Source organism: Centropristis striata, chromosome 20 (genome assembly GCF_030273125.1).
Source record: "Centropristis striata isolate RG_2023a ecotype Rhode Island chromosome 20, C.striata_1.0, whole genome shotgun sequence".
Taxonomy (NCBI): Eukaryota; Metazoa; Chordata; class Actinopteri; order Perciformes; family Serranidae; genus Centropristis; species Centropristis striata.
In genome coordinates, this window is record NC_081536.1 from 25,043,767 (window position 1) to 25,068,770 (window position 25,004).

Genomic DNA, 25,004 nt, shown 5'->3' on the forward strand with positions numbered 1-25,004 from the left:
TTGTGTAATATATTCAGCCCTTTTGTTAGAAATGAATTTTCTGTCAGTGATTTCTCACAGTCGTTTCTCAGACCTGTCCCACTTTTTCTCGTCATGCCAAGTTTAACCTTGAAAGAAGGAAATCAATTTTGTTGTCCATACAAGTAAACATTCAGTTTTTTCATAGACCGCTGGTTCTATTTTTGTTCCAGTATTTGACTGCTACATAATTTTGTTGAAAAAATAATGCAATCATGTTGCCAAACTAAAATCTTTTAGAGGAACTTTAACTGTGTAATTATATTTTCTGTCATTTTGTTCTGTGCTGGTAAAGACAGAACCTTTTTCTGCAACAAATATTCCAATATGTTTGTTTCTATCTTCAAACCACTGGAACATTTCTAAAAATTACTAAAAACGACTTCCGCCTTGACGTCATTCATAATTACTATGGCCACTAGAGGGCGTCACCAACAATATAAATATCGGTCGTAATATGAAGTTGTATAAATGATGCATGAGGTCTTATTCAGATTCAGTCATTATGGAACAAGCCTTTTCTTCTCTGCGTTTTGTCTTGCAATATTTGTGTTTTTTCAGCACTGTTTGTTTTTTCCATAGCTTTGTGTGACACAGTTGACGCTCAGAAACGTCCCGAAGAGAAAATACAGACATACACTCAGTATGGAATTTTTGTTGACAACTAGTCTGTAGCATTGAGTAACTCTACATTTTTAATTTAGTAAAAATTACAAACAAATTTTACATTTACAAGGTACTTCTACATCTGAGAGAGAAATGCTTCTTTTTTGTCTCTCTTTTTTTTTTTTTTACCCCCACTAACATTTACTGGACAGCTTTAGTTACAAATTAAGATTATTACAAAATATAAATCAGCTTCATTTTTCTGACAGATCATACGCAGTAGTGAAGTGGTGTCGTTCTACCACACAGCAGCTGAGGCCGCCGCGGGGCATCTCCATGTCCTGGACAGCCTGCCACCTGTTGGTGTTTTCATCGTAGCGCTCCACTTTACTGCTGCAGCCATTATTGTCGAAGCCTCCGACCACATACAGCTGTTCCTCCAACACAGCGATGCCAAAGCTGCAGTGATAGTTGATCATTGGCTGCACCGTGCTCCACTGCTTTGACAGCGGGTCATAGGCGATGACTCTGGACGTGTTTGAGCCGTCTCTGTAGCCACCAACCTTAAAGAGGAACGGGAACATTTACTCCAGTACAAGTAAAAGCTTAACTGCCACCTGTAATTCCCAAATTTAGCACCGCTAACACTTCCTCAGCTAATGTTAGCATTCACAGCTTAGTGTGGTAAGGTTTGTTAAGGTTGAGAGGGCATTTCTGTTTAAAAAACCTCAAAAGAACTCGGCAGGAGTCTGCCTTTAAGAACAATGGGCCTCATTCACCAATATCTTCTTAAGAATCTTCTTAGATTCTTTCTTCAATCCTTCTTAAGAAGATTTCTAAGAATACCCAACGTCAGATTCATTAACGTGTTCTTAAGCCGCTGAATTGTTCGCAGCCGTGTTCTTAAATTGATGAATGCCATCTCCTCGCGAATTGAGCACCTGTGCCAGGTGAGTCTAATTAACATAAGATTAACATTGGTAACCGCCCATTAATGCCCATAAAAGGGCCAATAAAAAGGACTGCAGGGACGTGTGTAGACGCCCCACAGAGGAAACAGCAACAGAATGCCTAAAACAAAGCGTAAATCCGTTGGAGCACAGGTAAAAAGAAAAAAAAACTTTAGCAGTTCAGAACTAGAAGTTCTGCTGCAGGAGATCACTCGGAGGAAGAAAATTAAATTTAGCGCTTAGTGCAGGTTGCAACAACACAAACAATTTATTTTCTGGAATAATACCTTTTACTTCCAATTTACTTGATTCACGTTAAAGCTTTGGCACATTTAATTTAATCGAAATGAAAAATGAAAAAAAAAAATGAAATTAATAAATAAATACATAAATATGACGGAAATTTCACTGTAATGTATTTTATTGAACTTAACAAAAGAAGACAACACAACCATGCCAACATGTCAGTACTGAAATGTGCTTAAGAGTGCTCCTGAGTATTCGTAGGATTTGTTCTTACCTAAGAAAAATCCTGCATAAGAAAAAAATTCATGAATGCCACAATCTTCGTAAAATCTTCGTAAGTAGGACTTCTTGTTCTTAAGAACAAATTTGTTCTTAAGAACGGTTCGTGAATGAGGCCCATTGTCTCTAAAACATATTTGAACAACCTAAATGAACCAAAGACAATTACAATCCACTAAATTCCCAGAATCAGTTCCATGGATTTGTATTTAGTGCCATCAAAATAAAACGTATAAAAAGTATAACTGCCAATGCTGAATTATTATAAATTATACATTGACATGTGCCTGGTACAACCACCATACAAACCTAAGAGTATGTTGTTGGCTGACATTAGTGCTTTGTTTTCTTCTAACTTACTACATAGATGCGGTTTTTGTAGGCGATGGCCCGTGCCGCATTACACCCACTTTCCATCGGGCCGATCAGCTCCCACTGGTTGGTTTGAGGGTTGTAGCACTCACAAGTTGTCATTGGTTCTGCCCTGTTGAAACCACCGCAAACATATACCTAGAAAAATATAATATGACAGTTATTGCCACTGGAGGTGAGTGAAAACAAGATTTCCGGCTGCTGTTCGAGGTCCTCAGTTTCACCCACTTTGCCATGTAGTGTGGCGATGCCTGCGTTGCTCCTGTTCTTGTGCATTGGTGCGATCAGAGTCCACTGGTTGGTGTCAGGCTGGTACCGCTCTGCAGTTTTCAGTTTCCCATGTCTATCACTGCCTCCTATAGCATATATGCAGCCATTCAGGGCGACCACAGAGACGTAGCCTCTGACTTTCTGCATTGGCGCCACCTCTTGCCAGGTTTGGGTGACGAGGTTGAGCTTTTGAACTCTACGTAAATAGTCTTTGCCATCATAGCCGCCGATACAGTAGACAAACCCGTTGAGGACAACAGAACCTTGAAATGCATGAGGAGCCCATTCGCTCTTCATTCTCGCCCAGCTGTCGGCTCGGACGTTGTAAAAGTCGATCCTGTTGGTGGTAGAATATTTCCCCCAACCACCGATAGCCAGCAGCACGGCTGAGGGAAGACGTGTGCGGGTCAGAGGTCTCTCCATGTTGGACTGCAGGGTCTTCAAGGCGTTCATCACCATGGCGATGCACGGCAGACTCCTACTCACTAGAACGTTTGTGTTCACAGTCTCATTTAAGTACTTTATGGACATCAAGACCAAACGGACCTGGACAGGGTCAAGGAGATAATATGTAACCAGTAATTTAAAATAAATTGTCCTGATATACAAATATAGGAAACCAGATGGAGGCAAAAAAACACATCCTTGTATATCATGACCATTTAGCTGTGTTCAAATCTGAGTTTGTTGTCATTTTGTTTAAGACAACTATAACAAAGGTCCTGAAAACTACAAGGCCTATAGAAAGTATTCACATGTCTTGGACGTTTCCATGCTTGTGTCGTTTTTCATTGTCGAAAAAAGGGATTTAATGTTATTGTTTGACAATAAATATGGTTGGTTAAACAGTTAGAGCTGTGTAGGCAAGAATGGGGACAACTTCTATTTTCTGACAATTTGTCCTGTCTTGGTGCTGGTAAAGACACAAGTTATTCTCCTTTTTCTACAATCAACAACTCTTTTTCAGCAAGTTTTGGGGTCAGTGTCATAAATAAATATCAGGCTAGAAAAATACTACAATCCTGATGAAAACTGCTTTTTTCTGTGTTAAACTGAGTAGTTTCTACTTTTTCTATAATAACTTTGGGGCATGAAAGTACCCATACCTATAGTTCGTACATCAATCTCTCAAAACTGGAGTACCAGTATCTGAAAAACTGTATTGAAATAATTAATAAATCAAGCAATAAGAGCCTTCAGTAACCTTGCTCAGGAGCATGGGCATGTGATGCTTGCGCCCCTCTGGATCATAGTCGACCCAGCGGAGGATGGCCTCAAACACGACGCTCTCCTGCCTCACATTGAGCTCATCTTTCTCAAGTAAGTCTGCCAGCTGCTTCACAGAGACCTGCAGGAACTTCCTCGAGAATCCTGCCACCTCCTCAAAGTGATGCAGCATGTGGAGGTAGGCCTTCTGACTCAGCTCAGGACATTTGTGGAAGTTTGCCAACATCCAGATGTGAATGCAGTTCTTGTAACTAAGATGCTGCACCAGGAAGTCGCAGCAGGCCAGCATGACGCCCTTAATGCCAAAGTAGTCTGCTCCTGCCAACAGCTCCAGCACGTTCTCCTCCGTCACCATGACAGAGCCGGTGTAGACGTAGTTTAGGATGAGGCCCATTGTAGAGGGTGACACCTGGATGAAGCTGTAGACCTGCTGCCCTGTTGATGCTGTATGGCGGAAGAGATTTCTGTGGGAACAAGATTCAGAGGATTGTATTAAAGTCACATTAACATTAACTATTTTAGGAGCACATTTCTGGGAAAAAAGCATTAAAATTGTATGGAGTATTTTCTCAGAGCAGTGAGACTGAACAAAAACAAGCGACCTTATCTGGAGTCTTGCCATACTAGAGATTTATTTTTTTCTTGTCAAACAAACACATTTACATTCAGTGTTATGCACCAAAATGCATTGTATTGTACCCAAAAACATTTGTAAAACTCCAGGGTAACTTCAGGATAACATTAAAAACCTCATATAACCTTCACCAGCTCACCTGAAGTATGTGCTGAAGTTGCAGAGGATGATCCTGTGGACTTTAAACTCAGCATGGTCGACTCTGATCACGGCGTCGCACAGTTTTCCCTGCAGACGGAGCTCATTAATTGTAGTGGAGAAGATGACACTCATCTTTCAAATTTTACTCCAGAGGTTTGAGCTTTTGTCTGTTTTTATTTCTTTCTTTAAAAAAATAAACTGTATTAAGTTTGTAAGTCCCTTGTGTTTTTTTTTTAACTTGCGAGATTGTTTTTATTTGAAAAACATGAAGTTCTCATAATCACATTCTCTTGTTTACATCCCTGTGATCTGTTTTTAAGGAAGCTTTTTTAACATCATGTTGAAATAGTATGGGATATCAGGAACATATTATATTCAACTTTATCGTCATTACATGGAGTACAGGTATCAGCTAAGCAGCAACGCATTACTCTAGAGTACAAGATTTTTTTCTCCATGACAATCTTTCTCAGAATTCTAAGATAAATATCTCAATAATTCAGAAAAACAAGCAGGTTTTTCCCCCCAAAGTGTTTTTTCATGGTTCTGAGATAATTATCCCATGCTAACCTAAAAAAACAAGATTTTTTTTCCCCATGAAAGATTTTCAGAATTCTGACAAAATGATCAATTTAATTTAGAAAAGCTTGAACAGATTTAATATATATATATAAACAATAGGGAATCCTTTTCTCTGAGAAAAAAATCTAAATAATTAAAAAGAATAAAACAAACAATATATGAAAACTTTTCTCAGAAGTTTGTGTTAAATGTTTAATTTCAATTAGAAAATACAAAAGCTTTTTTTTTCTCCATATAACATTTTCTGCGATAATTGTCATTATCATAAATGTCATTAACTGCCTTTTGTGTAGTTACTGCCTAACTGCAGTAACTACACAAAGGGTAAAACTGAGGAAAAACTGCTTTTAAGTTTTCTAATTGGCCAGCCAAATGTGTTATAGGTAGGAAAGTGATATAACACTTATTTCTACATGTTTTGATGATGTGATTTTTATGCTCAAAAATCATGATCTATTTGACCTTTGACCCAAAAAAATGTAGTTACTGCACTCTGGTTTTGCTGTAAAATGTTCTAATAGTAATGTTGTTGTCTTCTTTCAGCTTTTACATTTAGTTTTCAGTGAATAAACATTTTCAAATTGATTGTGCTAGAAGTGTGTATAAAAGTGTTTAATAGCTCTATTCAAAGATTTGTGTATTTTGGACTTAATATTATAGAATAATATAATTTTATATCACTTTTTTACTCGATCGCTATCTAGATAATAATTCCCTATCAAATAAACTTATAATTTCTATTATTCTTGTCTTCACTATTCAACACAATGAAGAAATACAAGGCTAGACTGTCTGCTTTGGTTTTACTTTTAAATTTGTATATACAAACAGACCGCGGTAAGTGAATTTTACGGTCTGATTTGGTTTTCATTTGGATTTTGTAGTTACTGCAATTTTTGTATCATTATTTCTCTAAATTTAAACAAAGTTGAAATCTAAAACTTTGCCGCAAGATAAAACAGACATCAAGGAGTTCATTTTTAGTTATAACTCAATTTCAATCAAACATGTAGTTATTGCAGTTAGACTTTGTAGGGCGGTGTAGGTTGAAGTCAAATGTTTCATTGTGAATTGTCCCCGCCGGTGTTCCGTAGCGAACCTGCTGTTTTGTTGACATTTTTTCTCTATCAGCTGACTGCCCACAAGTTTGTCGGCCAGTTTATGAACATTTCAGCACAAACAAAAGCCTCAGCATGACATTAACCTGCCAATACTGCCAGCCAGATCTCACACCCCGCAAACACTCCGCACATTTTTTAGGCACGATGGGGGTTATTTTCTAACCCGAGAGCGACCGTTAGCTTCGTTAGCTTCAGTTAGCCTGCCGACAGCTAAGCTAACGGGCTAAATTAGCCGATGTAAAGTGCCAACATGGAGGGGATTCTGTACAAATGGACAAATTACATGACAGGTGAGTGGTCTCTACCCGTCTCTGTCTGTCACCTATTGTCGCTAACTCTCATTCTAATCAGCCACAGAAACATTCATTGAATAATGGATGTGTTTTTGTTAGCTAACAGTGCTAATAGCCTGTCAAACAACCTCATTCAACTGCCTAATTTAACCGTTAACACCGAAGATTACATGCTAATATTATTATTATTATTATAATGAGGCGACATTCCGCTAGCTTTAAATAGTTTTTTTTTAATGTATTCCAGCTATTAATATAATATTTAGCGTTATTTCATTAAAAAACTGTGGTGGTAAGTACCTAAGTAATTTACTCAAGTACTGCACATAGGTTAAGTAGAGATTTGAAGTACTATTTTCTTTTACTTTATACTAATATTCAACTAGCTATTTTTCAAAAGAAAATACTTCTCTTCATTTATTTAAGACCTGTTGTTACTTTCCAAATAAAGACTTTCCACTAAACATATGATCAGTTTATAAAATATGATCAATTTATACAGTAAAGCACTAAATGAAAAGTACTTATCATGCAGAATGGCCCATTTCAGAATATTGTATATTATACTATTATTTTTTAAGTATTTATCCTTTAATGGTTACATTAAGTTACATTACATGTTGCAGCAGGTAAAAGTGGAGCAATTTTAATGACTGAAACGGAAGGATATCTAGCAAATTTCCCTCTTTGAATTGCTACAGTATTAAGGGTGATTATAGCATTCATTACTGCAGTCTATGTATGAATAGGCTATTATTATTTATTATTTATTTATTATTATTATTATTATTATTTTCCTCATCTGGATCCTCGGTGCCTTGCCATGTCTTTACACTGTTAATTAATATGTGCTGTGTGTGAGTCTGAGTGTGTGTTTGTGTGCGTACGTGTCAATGTGTATGTATACGTGCAGATGTGTATATGGGGATGGGAGGGGTGGGTTTTGTCATTTTTATTGTCTGTTTTTATTCTTATTTTTGTAAAGCACTTTGTGTTACATTTCTGTGTATGAAAAGCGCTATATAAATAAAGTTTGATTAGATTTGATTTGATTATTTGATGAAATTAGTAACAAGTAATTTAAAAAAACATTCACAAAAAAGTTATGATATATATTACATCAATAGGAATTTTCAGGTGTCAATGGGAGATTGTCAAGCTACCCAGCAGTTTATAAAGTGATAATATAAAAATACATATACAAATTTATATTAAAATGAACAAATATTATCTACTGGCTGCAATATTAAAGATATAATAATAAATAATTAATTTGATTTATAGCGTTTTTATAGGTACTCAAAGTAACTTATGTAGACATTAATGGATCATTAGTAATAATCTAATTATGAGTAATATAATATAATGATATAAGCTTTTCTGTAAAATGAGTAATCTTTCTTGTTTTAAAATAAATATTCATACCTAAGCTTAAGCAGATTTTACTTGTGACGGTACTTCTACATTGTGGTGTTGTTATTTTTACTTTCGTTGAAGTCAACACAAATTAGCATCAAACAGACACAGTATAATTTCACTTCTGTTTATTTCAACATATATTTAACCTGTAGCTATCGCTGATAATAAGATAAGACATTATGTACTGATATAAATAAAAAGAAACCCACAGTAACAGGCATTTGACCTGAATGATCGGAGCACACAACATGTCTATAAATTATAGCGGTAGAGGACAAACTATACACCACATGAGACTGTAAACTGCTCTCTGTCAGCTGCGAATGAATCAAGATGTCATGTGAACAGTCTGCTCTGTATGAAGGGAAAATTCCCCAACGTTTTCTGCACTTAGCTGAGGAGGAAGGTAGTCTTGTTGACTCAACTGTGTCATATGATTTCTTGTTAAAAACATGCATCAAAACTGAAATTACACAGAAAAAGGTGCTATATTGTCAACCAAAAAGCCTAATCAGCTGAAATGAACCATTGTTTCTTTAAGACATGAAGACATATGCAACCCCATTAGGACTGATCTGCTCTTGTTAACCTGTTTATGTTTTATGATCCTAACTGTTTTGGCATTGTATATGGGTGGTTGACGTGACGCTCAATTTTTGTGTTCCCAGTGACAAATATTACTAAAATTTGATAATATTTCATTAAAATTAATGTTTTAATATGCAGTTCATTCTTCTACATCTAATCCATCTGCAAACAATGAGTATCGTTCTTCAACTATGCAAATATTCTGTTTTGAACATGACATTTGTCCACCGGTGCAACTGTACTAGGTAGCATTACTTATCTTAAAACAACTGTAATTTAATGAAAAATTAATCTAAATACATTAAAATACTTGAATGCATGTCATACGAGTGTTTACTTAATGAATCTAGAGGATATAAGTGTTAAGGTCCCTATGTAGAGTTATTATGACACATTACATTTTGTCCGCAAAACTGGTGTCCTTCTGGAGCAACGGCATTATGTAGATATAAAACAGGCATTAATGTGACCACCCCATTACTGAGAGGGGTCCTTCCAGAATCAGGAAGGACAGAAGACATCTCTGGAGCAGGTGGACTGCACACAAGATCAGTTCTGTCTCAAATATTTTCATAATATTACTATTTCCGTGCAGTGTTGGAACTGGTCGTCTTAAGGTAGTCCTTTGGTACAACGCAGTTTAAGTATTGATCTGAATATTTTTATCAATTTACATTGATTGATAATTGAAAATAATGTAAACCTTAACACTGTTACTCAGGATGAAGAATGTCTCTCATATAGCTAGGCCGCAAACTAGCATTGATTTCGAAAATGTCCACTGGTGAAACGCACTGTCCTATAGTACAACATGAAGTCAGTTTCACTTATTTTTTTCCTTTACTCCTATCATAATGAAAATTAACATAGTGAAAGCAAACATGTAAACAAACATTTTTTGTATTACAAGTTTTATTGAAAAATTAGTTTAAATATGCAAAAGAGATATAATCCGAGTCTAAAAAATGAATGGAGGTTAATGGACGGCCGCATTTGGATGGCCCGTCCTACCTGGCTGACGGGAGCTTCTCTGTCCTGCTTGGGGATTTCTTCTCCTCTGTTGCCCCCCTCACCTGTGGGGTCCCTCAGGGCTCTATACTAGGTCCCATCCTCTTCCTATTATATATTTTACCCCTAGGGGACATCCTAGTCAAACATAACATCTCCTTCCACTGCTTTGCAGAACATGTCCAGCTATATCTGCCTCTTAATGTTGATGGGCAGGCTGCACTCCAGCCATTGCTTGATTGTCTGGCTGACATCAGATCATGGATGGGTGCAAACTTCCTCAACCTTAACGATTTTTATATTTATATATTTTATTTACATAAAACGATTTTATGTAAAAAGTGTGGGATAGTACAATAATGTTATCATCACTATGCAGCTATAAGGATGAAATGAAGATTCCTTGGGTTTTATACCAATTATAATGAACGTAACCCAGGCATTTGGGAGAAGTCTCTATGTGTACATCTTATAGTATTAGTTTTTTTGGGGTATGTTTGATGTGGAAATATAATTGGGACAAACTAATATGCCTTTGGCTTATCTATCTTATCTGTCAACATTCTCTGAATTAAATAATGACATTCTTTATTGTGTTGCACCGGTGGACACATTTTAGGACTACCACACCAAAAAGTGAATAATATGTGAAGAATTAGAAATGGACATATTCAGTTTTGAATTATTCACATATAAGGGAATATAATTATATATCATTTGACATATATTTTTGAATTATTATTTTTTTCACTTTGAATTTGAGTTCACGTCAACCACCCATATATTGTATATATTTGTTGTTACAAGTAGGTGCATATATTTATTGATATGGGGATGTCTACATGACTGTGAGAAAAAATGGCTTCAGGAAGTGTTGTTTGTATTTTGATACTGATTCTAAACTTCTTAAATCTTGCTCCTGACAAGTAGCCCCCATATAATAATAACAACAACAACAACAACAACAACAACAACAACAATAATAATAATAATAATAATAATAATAATGATAATAATAATAATAATAATCATTATTATTATTAACTAAAGTGTTATTATTATTATTAACAATTTTATACAATAAAAAATAAAAAATCACTTGAAAACAAATATTAAGAATTACATAAAAATTTAAACTAAGACAAAAACGTATTATAGCTAAGGTTCTCCGACCAATAAATCCTCCCCACAAAGACAAACATTTGTTAAGTCTTGAATGTGTCTTCTGTCCTCAGGCTGGCAGCCGCGCTGGTTCGTCTTAGAGAATGGAGTCATCTCTTATTATGACAGCGAGGACGACGTTGGCAAAGGAAGCAAAGGATCCATCAAGATGTCCGTTTGTGACATTAAAGGTTAGACTTGCTGTTTAAAATTCCCTGCAGATGATTTAATTTGCAGGCCCTGTATACCTCACCTGTCTTCACTCACGGTACTAAACACATACAAACACATCCATCAAACTGTGTTGATGTTTTGTATTTCAGTTCATCCGACAGATCCAACGCGTCTGGAGTTGATAATCCCCGGCGAGCAGCATTTCTACGTGCGAGCAGTGAACGCTGCAGAGAGACAGCGGTGGCTGGTCGCTTTGGGCTCGTCCAAAGCTGGAACACTGGACAGCCACAAACACAAAGGTACACAAAGTTTATTCGTGAATCTGTTTGTCTGCCATATCTGTGTTTGTTCCTCTTTCTGTGGTAAAAAAAACCAAACACTTTTAGCCCCTCAGCATTCTGCCCCTTTTATAGAGAATTGAGGTGTGAAAGACGAGGAATATTTAGGGGAAGATAGCAGGTTATTAGTCGATGCTACATAGAAGTGCTGATCATTATCTGAAAGCTGAGGACCTGAAGAATAATTTGAGATGGAGCTCAGCACTGTGTGTGAGGTTTAGAGCATTATGATATGAATATATGAATCCATTCCCATGCCAGTTGTTTCAGCATTTATTTTGTTGATATCATTTGGTTCACAGATTCTGTGCTAAATTTTGCCATATAGTGGGGCGGATTAGCTCAATATTTTACAACAATCGTTCACTTTGTGATAAAAGCATGAAATTTGGTAGATGTGTTGGTGAATATGTTTCGAACAAATCTGGATATTGGGCCACCTCAAAAGCGCCCCCTAGTGGCCGTGGCAGGCATTTGTTATACGAATAAATCAATGATGAATAAAAACTGCCTTTTTAATAATACCAACTGGTGATGAATTGTATATTGTTGGAAAGCCTGATTAGTCACCTTTGCAACGAGGTACAGCTTGTAAGGATCGTGCATTCATGGAATGAGCAACGGGGCTAAACGTGTGGGTAGCACCCCCCAAAAATGTGCATCCCCTGTGTAGTGGGGTGGATTAGCTGAACAATCGTTCATTTTGTGATAAAAGCATCAAATTTGGTACACTCATTGCTGAATACATGTTTAATGAATCTGGATATTGGGCCATCGCAAAATAAATTCTGATGGCTGTGGCGGCCATTTTTTAAAATGGTCATTTAAAAGCGGCCATTTTTAAAAATGGCCGCCAGTGGTTACTGGCGAGGAATGCTTTGCCTACCCTACAGCTGCTGTTTCATGTTTTCAGCACCACAAATATAATTTAGAGACATGTTAAAGTGACAAAAGCTTTATTACAGTCTAATAGAAAAGAACATTAACTTTGTATAACATTTTATTAGGTCTTGATATTCCCATTCACAGGCTACGGCCTCCTCTTTGGCTTGTATTCTTCTGTTGTTCCTTAAAAAGAAAAAATAATTTTCAATATTGTATGATCTGCAACAATAAAAACAAAACACATTTAGACAGAGAAAAAAATCCTACATTTTAAAAATTCTACTAGGGTTACTTGTAGCAGGTTACTCTTTCTGGCAAAATCCTTGTACTGAGGTGTGTGACTTAGTCAGGCGGCTTAGCCAAATAAAGGGGACACGCCGGACAAGAGCACCACATTTTTTCCACATACTCTCTATCATTATAGGTTTAAATTTTTAGTAGGAGCCACTTCATCAAGATTGCGGTGATGGCAGCCATTTAAAGTCTATGAGAAATGCTATATCTTCCAAGCCACTTAGAAGGTCAATCTTGGTGTCAAAATATACATTTTCTGGGTCCAGGAATCATTTAAAGCTATTGAGAATATCACTAGATGATTATTTTATCAAATAGATATGTTCATTTTCACTCAGACTGGGCAACTTGCTTCAAGTGCTGCAGCAGGGAATCCTGAGTTGAAACTGTTTGGAATCAATGTTCACAGGAGAGTGTGGATTAGCTGCCACGTACACTGCTCAAAAAAATCCAGGCTACGCTTTCATCTCATGTCAGATCTTGATCAACAAATTATTTACAGTGAGTCATCCAGTGATATTCTCAATAGCTTTAAATGATTCTTTGACCCAGAAAATGTATATTTTGACACCAAGATTGACCTTCTATGTGGCTTGGAAGATATATTGGTTCTCATAGACTTATGGCTTATATGGCTGCCGTCTCCTATCTGCAATCTTGATGAAGTGGCTCCTACCAAAAGTTGAAACCTTTGGTGATGGAGAGCATGTGGAAAAATGTTGGTGCTTTTGTCCGGCGTGTCCCTTTCTTCTCAAATCTGGTCCTAAGCCGCCTGACTAACTGTGATGGAGTTATAAAATACATTTAAAAAAAGAACCACATGGGCAAAGGAGACATTACATATAGTGTGCCTGTGTGTGTGTGTGTGTGTGTGTGTGTGTGTGTGGAGGGATGTCCACATTCCACAGGACATAATTTAACAGTGTCTCATTAAGCTTTCACACCCAACAGCCACTGATACATGTTCCAAGCTAACTAGCTAGCTTAAGTACCTATTTTTGCTATCTTGCTAATTTACTTTTCCGCCAAGGCCCATGATGATTGTTTTTCTCTTTAGCCTTTATGATGTTCATAGCATATTTTATTCATAATTATAACAGGTGAAATGAAATATTTAGACATACCTTGATGGACAGTCCACTGCACTGCTTGTCCCAGGAAGCAAATGCTAGTCAGCTCATTTGCTAGCTAGCTCGATGGCTAGCCCGATTGTGGTGGGGCAGGAAAAATAACTGAAAGAGTGTCTAACTGGATTTTTGTTAATTTAATATGTGTATTTACATTTTTTAATTTACATTTGTATATTTAGTTTACATTTTTTAAATATTTTAAGAAATAATTTAAATATTTTTTGTAATTTTAACGAAGAAAATGACTGCTATGGCCACTAGGGGGCGAATTTGCGATGGCCTAATATACAGATTTGTTTGAAACATATCCACCAACACATCCACCAAATTGTGTGCTTCTATCACAAAATAAACAATTCTTGTGATTTATTAAGCTAATCCGCCCCACAGGGGATGCACATTTTTGGGGGGTGCTACCCACACGTTTAGCCCCGTTGCTCATTCCATGAATGCACGATCCGTACAAGCTGTACCTCGTTGTAAAGGTGACTAATCAGGCTTTCCAACAATATACAATTCATCACCAGTTGGTATTATTAAAAGGCCAGTTTTTATTCATCATTGATTTATTTGTATAACAAATGCCTGCCACGGCCACTAGGGGGCGCTTTTGAGGTGGCCCAATATCCAGATTTGTTCGAAACATATTCACCAACACATCTACCAAATTTCATGCTTTTATCACAAAGTGAACGATTGTTCAGCTAATCCGCCCCACTAATATTGTTGTACTTGAGAATTGATAACATTAAGACACAAAGACCTTGAGGAACACCACCAAAAATCCATACTGTGATTTGGTTTCAAAAACTTTTGGCATTTTGAAGATTTCTGCAAGAATTGCATTTTTCGGCAATTGGATAGCGAGCACTTCTGTTCTGGAAACTGCTGAGAAACCCCTTTATTGTCAATATACTGTATGTAGGAATGCCCAACATATTCTGATCGATCTAGGTATCTAGTTTGTGGTTGTAAACTTTCATGAGGTTGTGATTATCCTAAAGGTTGCAACAGCTCATTTTATACAGTAGGGTCAAGTTTCAAAAGGCCCAGGCCATTATGGAGACTAGCGTCATCACACATGAATAAAATTGGGTTCATTGAATCCACAAGAGTCTCAGTCTAAAAAAAAAGTGTTTGTTTGTTTGTTTTTTTCGTCAGGTCCGGACTGTTTGAAGACGAAGATGTCTGAACTTCGTCTGTACTGCGACCTCCTGGTCCAGCAGGTCCAAACCATCCAATCACAGCACACTGCAGACGAAGAGGAGACGCCCAATTCTGAGGTAACACATCTTTTATTCTACCATTTTTTTTGTGATTGTCACATCTTTATTACCACAAAGTCAGACTCACACCTGTTTATCTTTTTAGATAGTGTTTACTGAGAAAAAGTCGGTACCATCAAAGACACCAAACAAACCTTAACACATCTACTGTAGATGACATGTACTTGTGTTTGATTGTTGGCGTAAGAACTACAGGTAATACCTTTTCTCTGCAGGCGTCTCTCCTCAGTGCAACCTGTGCAACATTTATCAGGACTTTAGAGGAGTGTATGACTCTCGCCAACCAGAGTTTGACCCCTGACCTCCGACCTCCTGAAAGGGTAAATAACACAGTTTAGTTTATAAAACATTATAGAACATCATATTTTCACAAGTACTTCATATGTTTTGTAACCCCAAATCCAATTAACTAACTTAATGAATATGAAAAATATATTCAACAGACCTAAAAGTTACCCAAACCATTTAATCACAGTAAACTTAGAGCTTTAATTTGGTTCCAACTACATTTTTTAAAATTGTTATGCCATTGTACTTGTATTTGTTGTTTTTTCACAGTGCCGCAGTGCACACATTATGTTACGCTCCGCTTACCATCAATCACTTGACGCCTGCAGGCTGAAATAAAGTCCTCTGCAAGAGAACAATTCCAATAATGCAGAAGGAAATCAAATTAACTAGATGTGCATTGTAAAATGATTGGAGGCAATGAATTAGGTATTAGTATATTATTGAGAGGAAACAAGTTAAGGACATTTTTCTGCTTGTAGCTGAAGCACAGATTGTTAGTTTTGTCATTTTTATTTGCATGCAGATATGACACTTAGGACATCCTACATATATAAATACTAACAAAAAATGTCTTCTCTTCTGTCTTTCTGTCAACCTGCCCAGATGAAGAGGTCAATCAGTCACCCTGGAACATACAGCTTCGACAGGTAAGTTGAAACATAATTTATATTTTGTTTCCTAGTCTCCTTTCTCCTTGTTGTAATAAAAACAACTTTATATGTGTAGTACATTCCATGCAAAGATGCCCAACGTGCCCCTCAAAGCAGGATCAAATGTTAAACAGCAATCAAACATAAAAATCAATAATAACATTCCAAACAATTGCAATTTATATATATATATATATACACACATATATATACATAAACAATTTAAGAGACAAAGCAGGATTATACCAAATTAAAAGTAAAAAATAAAAGCATTCAATTTCTAGTTTCTAGATGTTACTTCCTGTTGAACCCATTATATTTACATTTAAGATCAGCTTTTAACTGCCCAAATAAGAACAGAAAAAGGCATGAAGATGTTATGTACTTTAACAAAATGCATGTCTGCTATGATGTGATGATTAATGTTTTCATAACTTACTTTCAACTATGGCCTCCAGGAGGCAGCATTCTACATGACATCGAATAATTTCTGTCAGCCTGAAAGGATAGGTCACATCTTTTCAAGCCTGTCTTAAATCGATAATTAGTGTCACAATGTGAGACAAAAAATATGGCTTTGAAAATATAATTTCTTCATTGTGTGGTCTCACAGATGACCTTTTCCCCTGCTGACCGAGGACATATACACAAACACTTTACATATTAATTGTTTCTTGACCTTTTGTGGTTACTGTTGTCACATATAGATCCATGACATTAAAGCGGAGTTTGGAAATTCACAGAGTACAAGCCTGGACAGTAACATTTTTGTTGACATTTGCAACCTGTTCTTGTTGGGGCCGATTCTTCTTCAGCTGCAGATGAAGGCGAACTTCTCTAAGTCTGCTGAATGAGAAACAATATTCTTTCTTTGACTGTCCACTGCACATTGTACTGAAAGGGCAAAGCTCTGTATCTTTTTACCTGTGAGTAGATTTTACAAAAGTTTTAGACAATGTTTAATCAGGGACAGATGCTGCAGAGTCAGTGCAACTCTTTCCATTCATCACTGATAAGATAATAATATCTTGGAGAGAGGACAAATGGTGACTATTATCTCCTCGGAGCGAGCAAACATCTCCTCCTTCACCTGACTTTGCAAAATAAAATATATTTTGGTAAAATTGGGACAAAGGGCAGATGTGCTGAAACACTGAAAGATTAAGACTATTCATTTACATGAATATTAATTGATAATTTGGTAAATTGGCCTCTTTGTATTATTAAGGAGGCATGTTAAATTAAGCAGCCAAAATTCTAATTAAAATTGTCAACCAAGATGCTTTTCTTTCTTTTTTTCTCAGGTCAGGTGTGCTTAAGGAGTACTTGAGTGGAGGTCAAAGGTCAACTCAACGCAGGAACCGAACATGCTCTGACAGCTCTGTTTATGACACTGAACGTAAGAAACACTGACTTTTCTCAATTGTGCCAGTGGTGGAAGATGTACTCAGATCTTTTACGTACACCGTACAACATATCTGAACCTTTTTCAAGCATTTTCAACGTATTTTCAGAATTTTTTGCCACTTTGGGTTTTAACTGGTGTTATCAGTAACACACGTTAGTTAAGTTACATTTCTTATTGTTTGTAATTTTGCAGTGATGTCTGACTTAGCAGGCAGAATTTTTTCCCATTTCTCTCAGTAATGGACCTGCACTTGTATAGCGATTTGCTCAAAGCGCTTTACACTACAGACTGCGCTCATTCACCCTTTCACACACACATTCATACTGGTGGCAGAGGCTACCCTAAACAGTGAACGCAGCATCGGGAGCAATTTGGGGAGCGAACCACCAACCCTTCGGTCGGTGGCAACCCACTCTACCACCTGAGCCACAGCCTCCAAGTGGCTCAGTGGGAACAAGTAGCCAGCTAGGGGGGTCCAGGGAATTTTTTTGCCATAAAAGCCCAAATGTAGTTTTGTAGCCTCCCACACATTCTAAAGCCACTATTCTATCATATACACTGATCATGTGCTTAAAAATGCTAGAAATTTGGTCTATTATAGTCTGTTGATTCATGTGGTAGTATAGTTTGTCCAAAAATAGCGAAAAAGCACTATATTATGTGATGTCCTAAAACTTAAAAAAGTCATACTATAGTATGTTGATTATTGTCAAAGAAGGTCAAAATTTAAAATGGCTAGAAATGATAGAAATGGGTCTATAGTCTGTTGATACATATTAGAGAACAATATGGCCATAAAAACACCATGTTATGGGATGCCCAAAAGGACCCCCTCAAAAAAAGTCATACTATAGTTAGTATGGATGTATGGATGTATGGATGGATGGATTGATTAGATTTGCCTTAGACTCCACTAAGCTAGACCCCATGGACACATATGTGCACAAAACACCAGCTGTTGACAGTAAAATGTATGCAAAATATAAATATCACAAGAATACATACAAAAAAAAACACACCCTGAGGCAACACACAGGGATCAAAGAGGATATAATTTACCTTGTTAAAGACACACTGAAAATCACTGTTCAGACCTGACTACACCCTCAAAAACACAATTTTTGAATTTCACTCAGGCACAATCTAAATAAAAAAATACATTCTGTGGAGAAGTTGCGAACATACCCAGTCATCATAAATATTCCAGGACAAAATGGTATGAATATGGCCACCAAGATACTTTTAGGACTGAACTTTTGTAATTGGCTTGTTTTGTTAAACCATCGGACTGTGATCACCAGCTACAACCCTGGTAATAAAATTGATCAAATTGATTGTAAAACAGATATACTGTACATCATTTGTTTACAAATGAGTAGTTCCACAGATGCAAAAGATGTGTGTTAATGTAACATGTAGCGTTTTATGTTGCGGGATGGAATTCATGTCCCAAACGTGGTTGTTGAGGTCAGCTGCAGATGTCTTGAGGTTGTTTTCGCGATGGACCTCAGCCTCCTGCATGTAGGGAGTAGTTCAAGACATCGTGTCCAGTTTGGATTGGCTAGAATCTTTTCTGCCCACGTCAGAGTCCTAGATTGATAGCGGAGTTGGTGATTGGCCTCAATCTGCTAGCAAACTATGTGCTGCAGCCTTTCCTTTTCCATGTCAGCATCGTACCAGGTGGTGAATACCAAGGTGAGGATGAACTAGATGCCAGTTTATAAGTTCCAATCATTGTATGTAACAGGTTGAACTGAAAAACAAAAATGTAATTTTTGTGTCATAAACGATGTAATAAAATAAGTCATGGTATAGTATGTGATTACATTTTCGCGAAAAAACATCTTACAGTATGTTGTTCAAAATGTTGAAAAAAGTCATAGTATAGCCTGTCGTCCTACTTTCATTAAAGAAAAATTGTTTTTTTTTTGTGTTGATTTAAAAAAAAAAAAAGAAAAATCAAAAGTGGTCAAATTTTAAAATGCTTCAGATGGGTCAATTATAGTCTGTTGATACATATAAGAGCATAATATGGCCAGAAATTACAGAAAAACTACATAGTATGTCGTACAAATTTGATAAAAAGAGTCATAGTATAGTATGTCGTTCAAATTTCATCAATACTCAACTTTTATAATCTGTATGACCTTATCTAGTCCTTCTGCTAATCAAAAGCTGATCCTTTGGAAAGACACCTTACCTGGTGTTGATGTGTGTGTTCCAGGAGTGCTGCCCGGAGTCAACGGTGACTCATCCTCCATTCCTGAAGAGAGAGGAGGAGGAGGAGGAGGAGGTGTGAGCCCAAAGACCACACCCACTGACACAGACACTGACCTGTCCATCTGAAGACCTGCAGGACATTGAGAGAGAAGATCAATATCAGACAAGACAGTGACTGCATCTTAATTAAACGGAGGATAAACTGACAGACGTTTGATCACCTCCAGGATTCTTCCTCTTGTACTTTTCTTCTGAGGTCAGCTAATTGCCAAACACATGCACTTTGGAATTATAATCAAGTGTTTCAGTTGCACTGTATGCACTGAAAAGAAAAAAAAAGACAACAGAAAAGAGCTGGGATGAGAAATGGTGAGTATAAAGTATATGATGCTTAAATCTGCTGAGGTTTTCACACTAGGAGATGATTGTAGCCAGGGAGTTTGGAAGAAATAGTTCAAATCCTGGAAAAATCTGTGAATGAAAATAGCAGTTAACCTCGACGTTCTGAGGATTGTGATTGTAGTCGGCAGCTCCCTGACACGGTATGAATAACTGGATCGATTGTTCACTCCTGCAGTTTGAACGGACCTGAGAATGTGCAGGAAATGTTAAATTTTTGATTGTTTTAGTGGCATTCAAAAGCATCTTTTCGTACAGTATTTTCTGCCTTTTCCACATACCCAAGAACTTGCCTCACTTTTTCTTTCCCCTGGAAGTTGCCAAGCATCTTCTATGTTCTTCTTCTAGGCCTTCATAGTCATGCTTACCTGCTGAAAGTGAGAAGACCGAAGAGGTCTGTCCCTCTTCCTGCCAGCTTATTGTCTTTGAAGTTTTAAGTTGTCAGATTTGGGGATGAAACCAGATTGATAAACCGTGTCTCTGAAGGTTACTGAAGCCAATTATCTCTGTTACTGTACACTCACAGAGAGCTGACGAGCTTCAGATGCCAAAGTTTGCACAAATGTAATGATCTACATTAAATGTGCCATCTTTATTTCCTCTAGTTTGGCTTCTTCTCCATAGTTCAGCTGGTTCTGCTCATATCAGCCAAAACAGTTACTGGGTCTGACCTGAAGCCCTCTGCTTCAGGAGGTCAGGTCAGATCAGGAGTCTCTAAAGTACAGATCGGTGTGAATGTGTGCAAGTTACTGCCTTTTAATGTTTGTATTTCTTGAGTGTTTTCTTGCCTTTTGTTTTTTGGTGATGAGTTCCAGCCAAACTTGACCCCGAGAAGACAAAGTACGGTGGCCCAGGGAGCTCAACACACCACAGAATAAGAGAAAACAAACATGCAAAATACAAAAAAATGAAAAACACATTAACAAATCTGTTTTGTCAGCTCAATATGTGCTGCCAATTTATTGTACTGCACCAAATAGTTTGATGCTTCATTCATAACGTTGACATTTAAATGTTATTTTATATCGTTTGGATGTCTATTCAGTCGGTTTTAACCCAATATTTCTACACTAATCTTATTAGCATTAGACTTTTGGTAAAATTAGATTCCAGTGATGACTGAACAAGATTGTTTTTGACTCGTGATCAAAACATTTTAAATAACTCGTGAGTGTTGGAGAAAATGTCAAAATATATTGAAGAAAAAAGATAGATGTAATAATTTCAAAAATTCACAACATGTTTTCTGCTTCAATCCATGTTTTTTGAGGGGTTTAGCCTTTCAAAAACAGTCTTTAGCAGCCATCTAACAGTACTTTGAGTAACCTTTCTGCAAAGACTTATTGAATCTAAATTAGCTAATGAATGGGGTGATAAATTTGTAAATTACGATGGACATTTAAACATTATTTTGAAAACAATGTAAGCTTTGAATGTAAAAAGAAAAAACAGACATTTGGTGCAGCTTGTTACGTTTTTTTGATGGTGTTTTGTCTGTTTGCTTTTTTGAATTGCAGTGTGTTGAGCTCTCAAGTCTGCAGTAATTAAGTGCATAAATAAATTAGGAAAACAAAGCTAACAGTGAGTTCAAATGATGCCTTTTGCACATGATTTTTTCTCTTTAGCCGCACTTTTCCTTGTCAAAGCAAAACACATTTCTGGATTGCAGAACTTTTTCCAGTGTTGATTAAGCAGCATTAAATTTGAAAATAAAACATGTCAACCTTTAGGTAAAATAGGTTCATATCAATGAATAGCGAGTAATCCAAGCAGTGAAAGCACTGACAGTAAACTCAAATGTCGTGTCCTGTCAGCTTTGCTGTGTAAACAAATGCAGAAGACATCATCTGATCACACTCAAAGTAAACAATCATGATGTACACAATCGATGAATACGAGACTACATGGATCTTGTTTCTGTTCCTCATGGACAGAGATGCACTTTGGTATAAAAAAACCCTTCACCTATAAACACTTTTAGGGACACCTCAGTCCTTTACCGTCAGCTTTGGCCAAAACATGTTTAATGCTATCGTACATTTGTATTTTAAGACACTTTAATATTAATCTGTGAATTAAAAATGTAGTTTTCCTGCCTGGGGAATTATGTCCAAACAGACTGACAACAAATGTTGCATCATAAAAGGTTTTTTAAATCTTTCTAACAATCAAGTTTTTCCACATTTAAACAGTTACTAAATTAAATGAAATTGCACCAAACACGTATGGTAACTTTTGTGTAGGTGTGGTTTGTTTTGCACTTTAGATTGAAAAAATAATGTCCTTTTTTGAATGTTAACGTTCTGAAAAAAGTGGCAGAGGTACTGTGGTGGATAACAGTGATGATGATTGTGAAAATGATATTAATGTGTATTTTTGTTTTTTGTCAGTGTCTTATTTTTTGAAAGGATGTTTCTGGAGTTGCAGCAGCCTTATATGTGACAGTGATAGTATTTAAACACTTCTTTCTTGTATCACTTTTACCAAAACATGTGTTCATTATTTGTTATGAACATGCTTAAACTGTTTTCTCTTAAATTTTTACTTCCCATTCTTTAAAAACTGTGAAGAAATGTTTGTCCACAGCAGTAAAACAACAAGAGTTCAGCCACCTTCATGCAGGTTTAATTCCCTGCACGTTTCCTCCATTTTCAGCTTCTAATATCAAATGATTGTGATTTTATAATTATTTATAACAGCATGGTAGTTCCATGATTCATCGTAAAATGATAATTTATATTCCTCTTGCCTATTAGATTATGTAATTGATGATTTAAACATAAGACTACAAAAGGGAGACTAATTCTGCAATTAAGAATGAGCATTATCTGTGAAAGCAACCCTTAAATAATTAAGCTTTTGAAAACAATATATGGATGCTCATGTTTGTGGAAATTTCTTAGTGATTGTTAGAAGTTTTAATGCCCTTCATTATGACTTAATCTTTGGCAAACAGTCTCTTCAAAAAGGAATAGTTTGACATTTTGGACAATTTGCTTCGTCGAGTTATGTACGGAAGCCCTGAAGGCAAGTGAGCAAAAAATATCCTGGTGATTCATTTTCTGTTTGAGTCTGATCGGAGTTGTTTTCTCTCTGACTCAGACTTAACTGGTTTGGGGGGGAAAGTTTTTAAGTTACTTTGTTTTTCATCCTTGGAAAAAAACAAAAAGAAGGTATTATTTGTTTTAATGATATAATGTTGTTGTATTATTCATTTTGGTCACAAGAGGCTAAAGATCCACTAAATAAGACTAAGAGTAGTCATGTTTTCTTTCAGGGCAGCTTTAATTTCTCTCATGCACTAAAAACAACTTACATTGTGTATTAGTCCTATTTAGAACATGTTGTAAACCTTTACAACATGCTCTTTGGTGGCTGAAAGTAGTTTTACAACAGCAGGTACATAGAAAAATGATACGGATAATCATAATAATCCAAAAAAATAAATAAGAAAAAGTAGAAAAATATAATAATGAACATGGTTTTCAAAAATAATTAAAATTGTATAATAATCCTGAAAAATGAAATGAGAAAAAACAGAAAAATATAATAATGAACACAATTTGTTTTAATTAATTAAAATGTAAGTACATAAAATGAATAATGATAATAATCCAGATAAAATAAAGAAAATACAATAAGAAATACATTGATAATCCTGATTTTTTTTTTAAATCAACAATTTAAATAAATAAAAATAAGTGTGCAAAACTGTTTTAAAGTTCAAAAAAATTCAAGGAACTTAGAAAGTTTTTCCTGGCGAAAAATGTTTTTACTTTGTCGTGGCAATTTTGACAACTGCGCTAAGTTAATGGGTGAGCTGGCTAAACACAAAGCACTCAATACTCTGTTCAGCAAGTTTTATTAGCACATTCGAATTCTACACACCGCACAATTCCGAATGGCTCTTTTACAGTACAACAAAGCCCCATACACCGCTCGACTGATGACTGTTGCACTTTTCAGCATTGGCTCTTCAGCAAGACTCAATGTATCTTCCTGCCCTATACAACTCATCAGGACAGAGCCCCCTGATCTACATGTTCCCCTCAATCATGGTGCTATCAGAGTTCAGGCCCTAGTGAGTTCCCACAAGGCCTTGTTGCTTGAATATCAAGTAGGTCGCCGCCTACTTCTTGTACCACCATGACAGGAAGTACCAAATTTCCTTCACAACTTATTCTTCACTCATTTAATTAATGTAGAGATATTGTGTAGACTTTCCCTATTTAAATATTGATTGGTTAAAGAGTAGCTTTAATTTTAGTTGACCAATTTTCTTTAGTTGATGTAAGCCTGAACTAAGAAAACTATTTAGATCAGATCAGAATTGTATTTTTTTCCTCACTTGCCTCTAAGAGCTTTTGTAGATTGAGATTGATACTTTGTCCGGTAATTAATGAGTAATCAGTTTAGTTCGTGTACAAATTAAACAAACAAGATATACCATTGTAATTGGTTAGCTTTAGAGGTGCTGGAAGCTGTATTTTTGTTATTTTTTGGACAGAACCTGACAAGCAGTTCCCAGTTTTTGTAAGTTATTTATAATATCAGACAAGTGGATTATCTTATTCACAAAAATGCCAAACTGTTTCTTTAAGCCAACACAAATGGCTCTGTGTCTTGTTTAGATGAGGACAACAACAAAAGACTGAATTAAACTGCAGAATCATGACTGACTCATATTTTCTTTGTTAAGAGTTTTTGTTCTTTTTTTAAACGACAGCCTGTTCAGTTTTTTTTTGGACAAACCAGCGGAGAGATTTTCATGCCTTAAGTGTCTCTGCACGAAGTAATGTGTGTGGTTGTATCTGACTTTTCTTTGTCTAAATAAAAATAAAGAGATCACTTGTTTTGATGTCTTTGTGCTTGTCTATTTGTGTGTATAAAGCACACGTCTAACCTCCAAATTATTTAAATAATAAATAGAATTTAACTCTATGGAGTCTGGGGCTATTTTGTCCATTTTTGAATCCTTTTCATCCTGCCTACAGCACTTAAATAATGTTTAAAT

General features: G+C 36.3%; 2 protein-coding genes across 2 annotated transcripts; one reads left to right on the forward strand and one right to left on the reverse strand.

The window, feature by feature from the left end:
• Positions 1-602: 602 nt before the first annotated feature.
• Positions 603-4,967, reverse strand: LOC131993584 (kelch-like protein 10). Its single transcript, XM_059359553.1, has 5 exons — positions 4,742-4,967; positions 3,946-4,432; positions 2,700-3,287; positions 2,460-2,609; positions 603-1,187 (listed from the first exon to the last, which is right to left on the reverse strand). Exons 1-5 carry the CDS (start codon positions 4,873-4,875, stop codon positions 879-881), a joined length of 1,668 nt encoding a protein of 555 aa, XP_059215536.1. The 5' UTR covers positions 4,876-4,967; the 3' UTR covers positions 603-878.
• A 1,473-nt stretch (positions 4,968-6,440) lies between these two features.
• On the forward strand, positions 6,441-24,839 carry plekha3 (pleckstrin homology domain containing, family A (phosphoinositide binding specific) member 3). Its single transcript, XM_059359180.1, has 8 exons — positions 6,441-6,736; positions 10,990-11,106; positions 11,239-11,388; positions 14,898-15,019; positions 15,238-15,342; positions 15,917-15,960; positions 17,268-17,362; positions 19,596-24,839. The coding sequence occupies exons 1-8, from the start codon at positions 6,697-6,699 to the stop codon at positions 19,715-19,717; spliced, it is 795 nt and encodes a 264-aa protein (XP_059215163.1). The 5' UTR covers positions 6,441-6,696; the 3' UTR covers positions 19,718-24,839.
• Positions 24,840-25,004: the final 165 nt, after the last annotated feature.